Consider the following 15712-nt stretch of genomic DNA (forward strand, 5'->3'; position numbering starts at 1 on the left):
TTTATTCTTTTCCCTTCTCTTTCTTTACCTTGTTATTCAGTTATATTCAACGCCATTGCCTACTGGTTCTTAAAATCGTGTTCTAGTCGCAATGATTTTTGTTCTCCGGTATGTATTCGATATGTATAAACGTGCAGTCACGTATTTCGTGACTATTTAGGTGAATAGCGCCGTGTAATATGATAACATTGCCACCGATAACGCCACCTTTCCCTTTCGTTAAATGTCCACTTTATCATAGGATCTTATCGCGAACTATTTTCCCGATCTAGCCGTGAAACAAGACGATGTTCCGATACCTGAATATCGTGTAGCCATTAGTGTAATCTTCGATCGTATTTCCGCTAATAGAATCATACAATAATAGAAATTGAAATTGAAAATATGATTAACGTATTTTTAGACGAAAAATGAACATTTTAAACTGTAGGTACTTTTTATCTAAAATTGGGGGACCTACAGGTACCTAAATATTTTGAGCAGTAATACTTAGGAAGCTACCATTTTAGTCTTAGTATTTAAATAAGTTAATATCAATTAAATTGATGCTGAAGAAAGTAAGAAAAAAAATATTACATCTAATATTTGTTGGTGCTAGTATTTTTTTTATAGTCTCACTTACTTTTACGTACATTTACGTCGTGTTTCATTTCAAAATCCCTCCTCCAAGTCAAATCTTCCCATTACGTGTGTATTAATTTTTTAAAAAACGAAATGTAATTCAGTTGTGTTTGGTTTCTTTTGACGTCATAGGTTTCATTGGCAGTAGTATATTTAAAGCAGAAGAATACATACCATGATTCGGAACTCAATTTTAGATTTAACGATCAGAAAGGATTTTATAAATAAATTGTACGTAACGTTATCGAATTTTTATCAATTTTTTTCTGGAATTGAATCGCTGCGGTGGTTCCGAGCCGTGGGAATAATGCACGGTTTGTTCGGATTACAGAGGAGCCGTAAACTTCGCGCATAAGAAGAGCTTAGAGCTCAAGTAAGGAGTGCGCTTCCATTCTTGTTTTCACACTTGGCATTCGTTCTTCTCATTCATTCCGCTATTTACTTATGCAGGCGCCATTCATTCGCCGCGGCGAAACGTGCGTTTTAAAATAAGACTGCGTTCGCTGATTGACGTGAACTAGATTTCGGGATAAATTTCGCTGAATGCGGGTTTTTTCGGAGGCTAAAACCATTTTTTGGTGCTAGCAATAATACACAAAACTCTATAAATTTAATAGGTCTGAATTGAAATCGAAATACGAAATTGTATTAAATATTTAATTTTGGGGAAATTGATAGATAATAATCTATCAAAAATAGATAATAAGTATTATTTCCCATTTCCTTTAACCATTCACATGATCTTTTTTATTATATCAATATTATAAGAAACATCGCACCGCTGTGAGATAAGTGTAACAAGTCGAAAACATGTATGTAGGTACACAATTTTTCCGAAGAGTGAATAGAAACTGATTCATTACATAGCATTTCGTGTATTAAATAAAGTGACGCCTAATGCCATCTAGCTTGAACTATTGAACTTATGAGAAGATATTATTTCACGCGATAAAGTGAAAATTAAAAATCTTTTAACTCGTGATACTTATCCCGCGAATGTGTGATACATCTCATTATGATTCCAAGAAACCGTGTAAAAGTACATGAACCAGGAAATATTCAGTTGGGTGAATGTAACTTTGTGAAATGTAAAAATTTTATAATTTTCAAGAGACGAATATTTTTAGGAGACATCTCGTGGACATGTCCTGTTTCTTTAGTAAACAAAAATTATTTACGCCATTAACTGTCTAGATAAGATATAGATATGACACTTTTCTGCAATAATCGGAGTATTCAGTATACAAATGTGGTAACCTACCAAAAATTGAATTCGTTAAAAAAATAGAGATATCTCGTTTTTGCAGTTAGCGATTCAAATGTTCCACTGGTTGCTACAACAAAACAGCTCTTCACAATATACGAACACCGTGTCTCAAGCGTCTCGTAGCTCGTAGCCGGCCACGGACACACAAGTTAATCGCATTGCGTAGACGTACGTAGCGGGAGGCGTGATTCGAATTCGAATTAGCGATCGACGCTCGACGATGCAGTCTGGTTCGCTCGGAAGACCGAAGCCCAAGATTGCCGCGAGGTTTGCGCCCCCGTCGGCTTTACCGTTCCCAACGTGGAACATATATACTATATACATACATACATACACATTGCTTTGCATCGTAACCGTAAGCGCAATCATTCGCGCAAATTGATCCGCGTACGAGATAAATACCAATCGACATATGGGACCCGATGGAAACGCAAATACTCAAGGACCCTTCTCATGGGCATGGTAATTGTGAGTTACTTGACGGTGTTGAAAGTACGAACTTCGAATTGGAAGTAGATTTTAGTTATTGAACTGAGACGAAATAAGTTGTTTTTCCATTTTATGGTTGGGTGGTTCTAGAAGTGGTATTTTGAGGAACTGATGTGGAGACTTCTATTTTCTATAGAAGCAGTTGTTTGAATTGTATGTAATTCTGTAAAAGAGTCATAATCATCGAACACTGTTCGAACTGTTTGAACAGTTTGACTACTCATCACTACCGTTATGTTTACTTTATATTGAATTAATTGATCCGGATCGTTTACGATTTTCCAAACATTTTACTTTCTAGGAAACTGATGTTGTTACTACTATGACTGTGTTTGCACACGATGTGTGGAAGTATAAATCTCATAATCTTCCAAGAACATTGCTCCCTTACAAGTAACTGCATCTGTCTTAATAGATGAATTAAAATACTTTTCCTTCTTTGGTTTTTACGTATAGAACGAGGAACTTCTATTGCCTCGTATTACGTCTCCACTTCTGAAGTATAGTAAGAATCACGAAATATAAGTGCCTTATGAAATGTTACATAATTATTATAACGTGTCACTAAGCGTCTAAATGAAAAGAAGGTGGACAATTAACGTTGCTAAGAAGTCATCCTGGTTTCGAAAGAAAATGATCATTTTTTTAAAGTACTAATTAAATAGTTTTCGTTATGGACATAATATATTTATTTCATAGTGTGCCATTTTAGGTAAATTTTGGTTCGAATAATCAAATGTTCGAAACAGATGCACTTCTAACACACGCTCCCAACGAACGCGTTCACTTAGAGGACGATCGTGAGTATGACCACGTAAGTAGATTGAGTCACGTACGTGATAAGAGAGAACTAGTATTATATGGAGTCGATGGCGTGACGCCGCAATGAAGTGTCTCGTTTTCCTGATACGCTTATTCGAGCCTTCGAAAATTGCAAGTTCCGAGAACAACATCCAGCCTACCTGCGGAGTGCATATTGCAACGATGGTTTTACATCTCGAATATGCAATATCGATACCGCAAGAACATAAGCCACCACTTGCTGTTTGCTTTAGAATCCTTAGGCACATGTAAATTTCATAAACTAATTTAATAATGTCAGTTGCCTTTCTGACTTTTTTGTTCAAACAACTCATTACATTAAACGAATGTATACATATGCAGTTAAGTAACTGCAGGTGTAACGTATACGTGAGGATAAAACTTTTCTATAAAGTTCGAAATTAATTTTCGGTTCTATTTGGAGATTATATACCGACTATGTATCATGTGTTAAATATGATTCTTTAGTAGATAAATTGAAGTGATAAGGATAACATTAATCATGAACTTGTAAAGTATTAAATCTTTACAATACCGGAGCGCATAATATCATGATGTAATGATAAATCTAATTTCTCGAAAGAAATATTGATAAAAATAGTTATGTAATTGTTTTTTTGTAGAGATGCGGTAATAAGTAAACTATAGGATAGAGATTATATTTTAGCCAATAGGATCAGAATTTCTTCAGACCCCAATTCTTGAACACCCAATTGTTTATTAATTTTTAAAGGGGTTAATAAATCTATAAATTAGATAAATAAGGCGTAATATTTTATCATCTGAATTAAAAAGGCAAACACTTATGATTTTAGAGTATAGTGTATTTAAGACAAGTAAAATTTACTATAGTTGTCAACTAAATGCTTCAAAAGAACAAATTTTTCATCATATTCGGCTAACAGTTCAATTGCACAACTCGGAGACATCGAGCTCGTTTCGATATTATCGTCGTATTTATACTTCCGTGGTCCCCTGTGTGCGTATCACTACTGTGTTGAAAGTTTACCATCTTGTTCAGCTGCATATGCCATCAAGCTACATGTACACAACATTCGTGAGCAGTTCGTCCTTAGGTTTGCGAACATACAATCAGTACCAAGTAATCACATCTCTATACAAGTGTCGTTTGATTTATAGTTCCATAGAATCTTTATGGATTTACAATTATATACTATTTTTATATATCACAGAAATTCGGAATAAGACTTTTAAAGAACTATGAATTTTTAATTTGCTGACAGTTTTGCAACACATTATTCAACATTCTAGATCAAACTTAAACAAACATATTGTCTTTTAATTATTTAAGTTTTCTTGTATTGAAATTTTCATAACTCTTGTGTTATTTAAAGAAATTATGTGGATCAAAGGGTATTATGTATTGTGGTTGTTAATTAGGAAGGTTATTATTTTAATCAGTAAACGTTTCCTTAGAGCAATTATTATGTAAATAGGATCGCAAATTGATTTTATTGGGAATACAGTTTCCTGTAATCGTGGAAACAGGTTGCGTACGACCTGCGAATATGTTATGGATTATGACATACTGGTTGACCTGCTGTATTTAGTTATCTCGTTGACATTCTCGTATGTTTATCGGTGTTAGTCCTGATTGTGTTGTGTACAGAGCTGCTGAAAAAAGAACTCAATCTGCGGAATTCGAACCCACGATCTTCCGCTTCCAAGCCCAGGGCAATAGCCTAGTTAGCAAATTCGTGATCTTATTATTATCATAATGTTTTATAGTGTAACATTTACCCAGAATTATCTATAGAAACAATGGAGCAGTGATGAAAAAAGTTTTCAGTAATTTTTCTTCTTGTCAAAAAAAAATTAATTTCTGACCCATATCGAAATATGGTGTAATCATTTCGTCAGAAGTTTTATTTTGCGTGTTAGCACAGGCTTAAAATCTAATTTTCAAGTGACCCATGTTCGTCATCGGAACATTAAATAATAACACGCCATCGAGGTTTGTACAAGGAGAATCCAACTCACTGGTCACTTTACAACGTAACAATTTCCACAATCGTATTACCAGAACACGAACGTGTCGCATAAGAACGCGCAATTAATTTGTTCTGGACGTTCAGTAGGTTGGTGTGCGCAACGCGTACACCGAACCATCGCAGTAAGCTTCCAGCTTCCACGTGGAATTGTCCCATTGACCCTCGTGCACTGTTCTGGTCAATTTGTCCTTAACTCAAACTTTTTAATTACATTCTTTATCCCAGAAACTTATAAATTCATTTAATACCAATAGTAGCTCGTGTAACGATCAAGCGATCTGTATATTCCCTCAATTCGATTTCACCTTAAAAAAGGTTCAATTCACGGAGTAGAAATATAACAATTTATTAAAGAGTGCACAACTGTTACTATCGACCCAAACTGCGGGTTTCGAGCGCGCTTCGCAAGTAGAGGCTCATTTGGAGTACACACGGAAGCGGGCTTGTGGCTCGTTGTACACGTGACTTAACGAACGGCGTCCGGGATCGACGTTGCACCGAACCGTCGAGAACGTTACGCGCACATGTTGCGGGGGGAACGGTCGAATGGTCCGATCATGCGCGGTGAGCGACCAGTACACGGCTGCCTGTGCGGGAGAGCGGAGCGGAGAGTTCTCGTGAATGTTACGCCGTGTGCTAGCCCGTACCATTCTACCGTATTTTCTTTTTCATACATCCATTCGTTTATTCCACGTGAAAACATGGATTGGTCACGGGAAATGTCGCTGACGCTCGTCAAATTGTACAAGGCGAAGGAATCACTATGGAATCCGCGTAACCAGGAGCATTATCAAAAGTTGAAGCGGAACGAAGCCTGGTCGTCAATCGCGGCGGAACTGGCGATACTGTACAAGCGACCGGTGTCGATTAACGACTGTAAGAAAAAAATGGACTGCATCTTGTCCTCGTTTCGACGGGAGAAGCTCAAAGTGAAACGGTTTCGTAACGAAAAAGGTATGTCGGGACGAGGTATCAGTTGTCACGCGTCTAGAAGGAAACTGTGTCGTTTGTTAGCCACGATGTGATTGTTTACATGTTTTGCATTTTGAATATTGTTTTTATTCAGTACGATGAGGAATTTTTTATACTTTTCAAATTGTTGGCTTGAGTATAGAGTAGTGTTTTTCAATCTTTTTTTTGTATCTCACAGCACACTTGAACCTATAATTAAACTTATAACAATTATATACTCGTATAATCAATTTAAAGAGGTTGTAATTTTGATGTGTACACTTATTGTGATTTGGACTTCTTACGAAAATAATTTAATTAATGATCTTTAAAAAATTTCGCGACACATCTAAGATCCTCCCACGACACACCGGTTGAAAGTCACTGGTATAGGATGATGTGTGTGGTTGACGTCGATGAATTCAGTACAAAAGTTTTGTTTTTCTTTTTTTACCAGAATTAATGTTTAGGTGTATGGAAACGGAAATAGGATAGTTTTTCTGGTTACTAAACCATCGCAACTCATTGTCAGAGCGTTATTCTCTCGGCAAGGCCTGGCAAGGCCGCTCTCACGACGGCACTGGTTCCCCTTAAGGACACTCATCCCCGTACACGTTCACAATGCGAGCCCCCACAGCCGCCACTCCACTACTGCGTCGCTGGATGCGTGCGCATTCCTCGAACCTTTTTTCTCCGAGCACTACGTTGTACTTGACACCAGAAAAAACGTTCCATTCCTAGGATATTATGACTTTTTGGAAAGTTAATTCGTTTGCTTGTAGGAAGCATTGTTGCATAATTATGGAGGAATTATACGGACAATATTAATGAATGTACATAATGAAAAGATCTGTATATAATTTGTTTCCATCCATTGAGACTCATTCAGTACTGTAATAGACATGAAATGGTTTAAAAGGGGCGTGAAAAGCATATTTAAAAAGAGATCACAATGATAATAAATGCATCATAGAGAAATAAAGCTGAGAATCTGTTAGAAGACATAGCCTCTTAGACGCGTTGTCATAAATATGTTAATAAGTTAGTTTCGATGCTTCAATACGTTCACCTTGCTATCGTAATCTTTATCAATGAATAAATATCTACCGTATAGAACGAATGAGTTCTACCAGAAATATCAGTTGCATGAAAATGATATCTTTTTTGTGTATTTTAATGTTGTCTTCCAGCGATACTGTATATAGTTTAAATTAATTTCCATATGATTAACGAAGTTATGCTTCTTAATGATAAGGGTTCAGAGGACTTTTTTAACAAGAGGCAATTCTGTGCAGCAACAACAGAATAAGATAACATATCGTGTTTATATATGAAGTAATTTAATAATAGACAAAGATTAATATTAAATAACTGAAGCTTTCTTCAAGTTTTCTCAATATTCATACTGAAAAACTCCAGAATTGAAATCTTATTTTGTACTTTGGAGCTTCCGTAGACGATGAATTAAGTACATGATATTATGTCTAAATGTTTCTGAAACTACTGTGGATCACCGTATATTTTGACCGTCTTATTATATACCTGAATGGCGATTGACGTATCATAGACCCCCATCATCGCTAACGCAGTCAATGGCTCTAACCGACTCGGCAGCCTTGGGTTCAAATTCCCTGCAGGGCAAACCTGCAGGTAGGCTAACGTCTGAACAGGTTTCAAAATTCGTCTTCGTTTTTACTTATTTCTTCACCTTCAATCGTCCTCTCCTTAACCGTACTATAAACAGCAGTCTTTCGAATCTACAAGATGCTGACCAACTAGTGAATGGTACCAACAAAATGCTGCATGTATAAAAAATCATTCGATCATGCAGAAAAGCAGATCTTATACTATAAACAACTTCGTTAAGAAAATAGAATTACTACATTCACCAAGTGTACAAGAGCACTGATGTATAGTTTTGAAGGTTTGCGAGTTACCTAAGTAAAAGAAACTTATTGCTACTATACATACTTGGTAGAACAGATATAAACTTTTTTATTTTCATTTGTGTAATTATCATATGTCCACTGAAAATACTAAAAAAATTAAACTTAGTTTATGTAATTATAAAAAATATCGTTATAGTCGTAAAATCATTAATTTTGTATGCAGTTGACTCTAATAATATGCTAACCTGTTTACTTGTTAGGAGAGCCAGTTTATTGCCAGCGTTATGTTTGACTGTTGCACTACCTTATTTTTAAGTAAGAATGGTGGAGCAATATAATATGACATTTTTTAGTTTTGTAATTTGTTTTTAGTGTAGAAAGTTGACATAGTAGTCGCGGCTAAAAAGATCACCTGGTTTCCATTGAACAACTGTTTTAAATGTTTATGTTTTAAAATCATGGTCATGGAGGGACTGTATATTTATATATTGGAATTTTTTAAGGGACGGACATTACATCTCCATGGTTTCTTTTTGGTCCATTATCATTTCTTATGGATAAAGGTGTCCATCGAAGTGGGCCGAACATTTTAAGTACTACAGTAAGTACATATATTCTTTCTTTTGTACGCTCCATCAACTGTGATATACAAATTACAATCAAACGTCGTGTCAAGTATTTATTTTAAATAATCTATTTGAACAGCATCATTCTAATACGTAAATGAAGCTTTTATCACAAAACAATTAATATTCCGTACCTGTAGAATCTAATCCTCAATTCAAGAATTGCTGATCTGATATAAAAATCTTCCACTTGTTCGAATTGCAATGATGCTAGTGTTCAGCAGCAATAATCGAACTTTAAAATAACGAATAGTAATTCCATTTTGAATGTTTCCTGTCTTTCGTAAATAAAATACAGAATATTACGTAATGAAATTCATAATGAAACCGTCTGTAAATAAATTGTTGATAATTTATAACTATTTCAATTATATAAACCAAAACAGAAGAAAAAGAACAGAAGTTGATTACTAGAAAGAGTTGTATGAAGTACTTCTTTTTCTGAATATAATCAATATTTGCAGTTTTCTCATTAGCACTTCTCGTTGTTTTCCAATATTGGAATGTTTCAATAACAATTCATTAAGTTTCTTTATCGAAAGTACATATTCGTAGGTTTCACATACACCGGATATCAATGACGCAGATACCATGAGTACGTCCCTACCTAAACAGAGCTCGAGACAGCCAGAGAGAGACCGTGTCGAAGTAACACCTGAAACCGTGGAAGTGCCTGTAGCTCCAGTGACTATGCAAGACGAATGTTACAGTTTCGGGATGTTCGTGACCAATAAGTTAAGAAATTATTCGACGCACAGTCGATGCGCTGTTCAACACGCGATAAGCGATATACTCTTTAACGCTGACATGGGTTACTACGATCGCGCCACGTCATCCTCTGTGAATACGCAAACCGAACCTATACAATCCAATTTGAGCAACTCGGATGATCTATTTAAAAACGAAGAAATTAGTGATCTGGAGAGCGATTTCACGTTGAACTAATGAAACTTTTCGTTGGACTTTCATATGAACTACATATCTGTTTATGATTGTGCTGCATAAAATGGTTCACTTCTCAACAAACAAACGAATACATAGTTCGTTATAAGAGGGACTATGTATTGGGTTATGAGGACATTTTGTAAATTCATCAGATGTCATAGAGAAGTTAGAGATAGTGTATCTGTACATACGTGTGAATTGTAATGTAAGATGTAATATTTTGATACAACAAGGAATAGATTTTATGAACAATGGTGGACGTCTACTAGATTGGAAGGAAACAAAAATCAGATGTTAGTTTGTTTTTTACATGCAACTTAAATACATCATTTGAAGTCTTCATTCATGAATGCATAATTTTAACAATAGTTTGCGAATATAAACGTCTTTTATAGAAACTACATCACAATATTTACGTAAATTGTACGTCAAATGTATTTTAGAGTCGTTTCACTATATGTATCTGTTTTTTAAAAGGAAATCCAAAAGGCCTTTGTTATTTCCAATACCTTTCTTCGTGGTTGGCAACTTTGCATCGCGTGCAAATCGGTGTTAATACGGATTTAAGCTCGAACAGTCGCTATCAAGGACAGAACGGGAGTGCCGCAGGAAACTGTCACTATTGTATCCTTGTTAACGCCAGTAGTTCGGTAATCGACTTTCAATGAATACAGCAAGACCTTTATTGATCATGATATTCTCCTATCCCTTAAATAAGCGAACATAAAGGGAGCTTGGAAAAGCAATAGTAATAAATTTTCAGCACTTTTATTATCGCTATATAATATTTTTAATGTCTCCTTCACTATGCGAGCTATTACGTTTTTACGACGCAAACAGGTAAGGTGTAGAATACCTTGAAACGAATATCACTTAACTCAATGTCAATTACTTGATTTTCAATGAATGAAAATTACTGCATTCAATAACCCTGACTATAAAATTAAAAGTGTGTAAAGACATACTTTATTCGTAGGTATTATTCACGCTTCAGTTCCGACAAAGTGGTAGACTCTCGAGTCTAATTAAGTCAACGGTAGAAAAATTGCAGAAGCTACAGAAGCTTTACGCGTAGCAGAAAACTTTTCAGACTTTTATTGACACTACAGAGGAGTGATTCAGTACGTACTCAGTTCTAGAACTTTAAAAAAATCGCGCCAAGTTCCATCGGGAGCAGTGCAACCGTCATTGAAATTTTGTTTTCGATTTTAAATCGAACGTTCCTTGATTTAATTGCAAGTTACAGGGGACACACCCCTTCGTAGTCGATGGGTTTTCGTTCAGAACGACGTTCTGCTCGGCCACGATAACCCTTTTGCGCTGCCATTTACATGATATTGAAACCAACGGGTGAGTACAGTCGACCTTAGTAGCGGTGAGATTGGGTGCATAATACGTTATGTACGGGCGAAATTTTGCCTGGCGAAACGTTCTCATGACATCCAGCCAATATCGGCCCCGCAGGAAGGAGCACCGAAATGGCGGTATTAAAGGAATACTATGGGTCACTGAGGAATTTTAAAGCGACCATGGTAGCTCCTTGCCAACGGAGAATCACTTCTCACAGTTAAATACATTTCGAAACTGTTACACTTTGGTTAAGCTTCTTTTTAGTATTGCATAAATTCGACACGAATTGAGATACTGTGTTATACAGGGTAGTTTGAGGAAGTAGTTAAGTGAGGATTTACTAACGAAACCTCGTGCAGTGTGAACTTGTGTTATATGGGACCACGAATTAAAACCGATACAAACTTTATGGCCAGAAGTTAAACGAACTCTGTAAATTAAGAGTAGTATCCGATTTTATTTCTGTATATTGTCTTTATTGAAGTAGGTACAGTAAATCAGAGGGTTAAGTCAATATTTACTGCAAATATTCTCGCGATTTCTGAAAGTAGTCAAATGAAAGAAATATAAAAATAGTAATGAATGGTGAACTCATTTTTAAGCCATTAGATTGTTGTCTACGAAACAGTAATCGAACAATCCCAATTGCCACCTATATCTTAACACACGGACTGCTGTATTTGTTTATACATTTGTTATACTTGTTTACTACATTTTTGTACAATTTCTTTCGAGTTTTCAATTATTTTCAGTGTACTAGTTATATACAACTTCGAAGTTGTTTCGTGATATAGTATATTTTAGCGATCTAAAGGAGTAATCATCTAATAGAGTAGAATCTAATTAATTGTATAGGCGTGATAAAATTTTGCAGTCGGACTAGTGCAATTTTTTTGCAAGTCTTTCTGCCTGTTTATACTTCTCGTCGGTGTTTCTCACAGAAAAGAAAAGAACTTATATGGCAAATACATTAAATCCACACCTGGAAAATAGTACCAATTCGCAAGATCGAACGATTTATGCTCCATCTAGTAAAAAGGTAACCAAAGCACGGTGTTCGAAACGTTACGAACAATCCAGAATGTAGAATTTTTCCGGAAACAACAAAAGAAGTCATCGTTCCATTATGAGAACAACAACAAACTCCCCCCGATCGTTATCGCATCGGTAGCGCGAAATATAATTACCGTATGCACGGGGACAGTTTACGATAACAGTTCACACCGGCCGTAGCTTTTGCCTCTGGTGTATTACGCGAGTATCAATTCCGATATGCTGGAATGGCCGGTGGGACAGACGTGGAATCGAACGTGTTTCGATTCTCCTCCCCCGTTCGGATCAGGTGTGTGTGTGTGCGCGCAGGAGCGGGGAGGGGAGGGGGCAGTCGCGTATGTCGTTGTTCTCTCGCGAAATTGGAACGTTTCACCGCGGCGAGGCCATTGCAATTTTCATCGATACGATCTGACCATCGACCGTGAAGCCGGGCCCGTTTCCTGTCCGGAATCGTCGAACCGATTTCGACCGGTCTGCTCGGCTTGGGGCACGTGCTACCGCCATTTTCTCTTTTCATACCTTTCACCATTTCCTCCTGCGCGCCCCCTATTCTCTTCGGTTCGCGTCTCGCTTATATACGTCCGTTCTTGGTATTTTTTCAATCTTTCATATTTTCCCCCCTTGGTTCGCCTCGTTCGACTCGATTCACCTCTCGCGTCCCACGCTCTCTCTCTCTCCCCGCTGTTTATTATCGCCGTTTTCATATCCTCGAAGTCGATTTAGCGAGCCTCCCCTTCCGTAAACTCTCCGCCATTCTTCCGTAATCTGTGGACTGACCCTTTATTTAGGAGTATTGTTTCCACCCGCTGAAATACAGGAACTCGGACTTGATGATGGTCTCTGGGTGTATTCTGCCCAGATAATCGATAAGCAATTCGAGGGAAACTACGGACGGTTCTGAACGGGGGATGGTTTGGATTCTTTTGTACATAGAATGCTTGCGATATTGTTGGATATAATTATATGGGAAACGATGTTTTCTGCGAGGGGTTTGGACAAGGATAATTTTATATGCCTTTGTGTAAGCTGTATTCCATAAATCACGAGTCTCGTGTCATTGTTATCCGTGGAAACGTACGTCTCAGACTTTTTCTTTTGAACAGAACTTTTCGATTTTCTATTGTAGGTTCGCTTCCTTCGTTGTATTGCAGGTTTTCAATTAATAATAAATTATTCTTGATAAGCAGTACAACTATTAATACATACACACTATTAATAATTACATGCATACATTGTACATAATTCTATTCGTTTCACACTATTCCTTCGAAATTCAATTGTTACATGGGAAGCATCATATGGGTACCCTCATAGTTAGATTTATCACTTGATCTTGCGGCTATTGCAAGCAAAGTCTAACTCAAAATTGCCGTAACGATCATTAATCATTTTTTATTTACATTTTCTCCTATCTATAAATACAGTTTTTCTTGCACGGTTTATTATCAATTCAACGTAGTGCCAAGCGATATCAAATAAAAATAATACACGTGTAGATATATACGTGCTTCATCCGCAAAAATTCTCCAACGATAAAATATTCTAAAAAAAGTCACGTACTTCAAGAGGTTATTTTATCCAATCGTAAGATCAATAAAAAATGTTTTCAATCATCCAAGTACTTCCCAGTGACACGAATCGTAGAATCTTTAATCAGTTTCGGATCCTGATTACTGGAATCATTTAACGATCCTATAACGAGAGTTCTCTTCTCCCTCAGGCTTTACGTTCAGTTCAGAATCTCGTCCACTTCGTTATTGCCCGAACAATAACGCGATTAACGGAACCAGTTTCGTATAATCTTAAACAGGTATCGCTATTCCGTGTCACGCGAGTGAACAAGCGGGTGCTACGTCGACGAGGAATCTAATCCTAATTCCATTAAGTCAGCCGGCGTAGGTGGCTGTAATCTTTACGTGACACGCGAGTAATAATCGCGATAACAATCGCGCGAGAGAGTACATGTATAAGTACTCGACGAGAGCTGGTGGCGGCTCGCAGGAGGGTTAAAAAAACCCGAAGTTGGACCCGTCGTACTTTCTAAATCTTGGACTCGTTCCAGATTAGTCTGGAAGAGTTCCCTAGAAGGTATGTCGGCTAGCTGTATCATAGAAATGGAGATCTTTAATCAGGCAGAAAGAAAGCTTCGATATATGCATCTTAAGGGTGCTATACAGTCTGCTACACATTTTTCGCAATCTAGGGTTTGTTCCTGGAAAAGCATAACCATCATTCCTGATCCACGCTAAAATCTGGTGTAACTTTATTGGGAAACTAGTATTGAAAGTTCATTATCTTTCTGTGTAAATAATGTTCTATAGGAAGAGGAATAGAAGAAAATGTATTCGTAATATCATTGGTGTAGTCAAAGCTTTAAGTTCTACTGTTTCTTGTGACCCAGTTTCTTCTTCTAAGGATTATTGTCCAAGGTTTATTATCCCAAGGATATTAATATCATATCGATTATGTCATGTAGATTGATAAAAATTGTCACCACAAATGTTTCCGGAACTATGGAAGTGAGACACAAATTTTTCGAATAATAGTTCTTTCACAAGAGAAATGTTGCCTAGAGAATCGTTTAACTAGAAAATGTAATATATACTCACAGATGTAAAAAAGTACATGATATAGTAAATTCACGATGAGTGTTTGAAGGCTCCTGAGAACGGAACATTAAATATTTCATAAACTAATGGCCATATGCAGCTGAAACAATTATAATTAGCTTCAGAATTTCAAGCTCTATCACTGTGCTAAACCTCATTAAAAAGTTGGCGTTACATCTAGAGACCTCTCCCTTGTTATTACCGAGGAACCTTCGTAGACTCATCGAGTATTTACTGTACCTGCTAACATTTTGTAATATTTCATAATTTATAATACGTAGACATATGGCTACAGCGGGAACGAAAGGATGAACAGTAGCTAAATTTCAAATAGCAGAGGCCAAATGAAAAATTAATCGACAAGAAAGTCGAGGAGTGGTCGTAATATAATCAAAGAAGTACTTTCAATTACAATTTTCTCCTGACAGGTAAATGTCCGCTGACCCACGAACGGGACCGAGTCTGCCAAGAAAGTTCCGCCGGTGCGACTGGTATCACGTGCTTTCCCCGTCGGAATAGGTGGACCGTTATTCTTTTTAATTATTCGCTGCCCACTCGCGCGCACGTGAAAGGATCCTCGAGGATCCGGAGATGCAATTAGGAAGACCCTCGCCCGGTCGGCTGTAATTAAAATTGTTTGCTCCTTACGCCGTTGACTGCTGCAAAATCAAGCCCCCGGAATTTCACTTCTGGCTTTTGTGCGCGAGCGCGCGTTTCGCTTTTATTTATTCCGTTCTTTCCTCTCGCTCGCGAACGAACCGTGCAGAATAAAAACTGAGTTCTCGTTAGGAATGATAAATAATGAGCTCGGCTCGAGGCAAGATAACACCCGCTGAAATCTGACTTCTATCTGGTTATGACGCGTGATTCAATTTGGCGGGACGGGTAATTGCGCTCGATTTATCCTGCCCGCCTCAGTCGGTTATGCGTGGACAGTTCAATTCCGTGCTGCGTGGAAGTCCGCAGAACGGGTGTACTACGATCATCCCGTAACGCCGACACGCGTTGATGTAAATGGAATTACCCGCCGTTTTCGGTCGGCGTTAAAGCGACGTCGGTGTTCCAATTCGCGACGAAT

At 37.3% G+C, this 15712-nt stretch overlaps 1 protein-coding gene across 1 annotated transcript; it reads left to right on the forward strand.

The window, feature by feature from the left end:
- Positions 1 to 5912: 5912 nt before the first annotated feature.
- Positions 5913 to 9622, forward strand: LOC107194117. The gene is made up of 2 exons (XM_015583687.1): positions 5913 to 6165; positions 9264 to 9622. The coding sequence occupies exons 1-2, from the start codon at positions 5913 to 5915 to the stop codon at positions 9620 to 9622; spliced, it is 612 nt and encodes a 203-aa protein (XP_015439173.1).
- The last annotated feature ends 6090 nt before the right edge of the window (positions 9623 to 15712 follow it).

This window comes from Dufourea novaeangliae, unplaced genomic scaffold (genome assembly GCF_001272555.1).
Source record: "Dufourea novaeangliae isolate 0120121106 unplaced genomic scaffold, ASM127255v1 scaffold12, whole genome shotgun sequence".
Lineage (NCBI taxonomy): Eukaryota > Metazoa > Arthropoda > Insecta > Hymenoptera > Halictidae > Dufourea > Dufourea novaeangliae.

Excerpts from the sequence above, each read along its gene's own strand:
- LOC107194117 (XM_015583687.1), top strand. The coding sequence starts at position 5,913 with ATGGATTGGTCACGGGAAATGTCGCTGACGCTCGTCAAATTGTACAAG. Across the intron at positions 6,166-9,263 it reads ACGGTTTCGTAACGAAAAAG|ATACCATGAGTACGTCCCTA; the intron begins GTATGTCGGGAC and ends TCAATGACGCAG.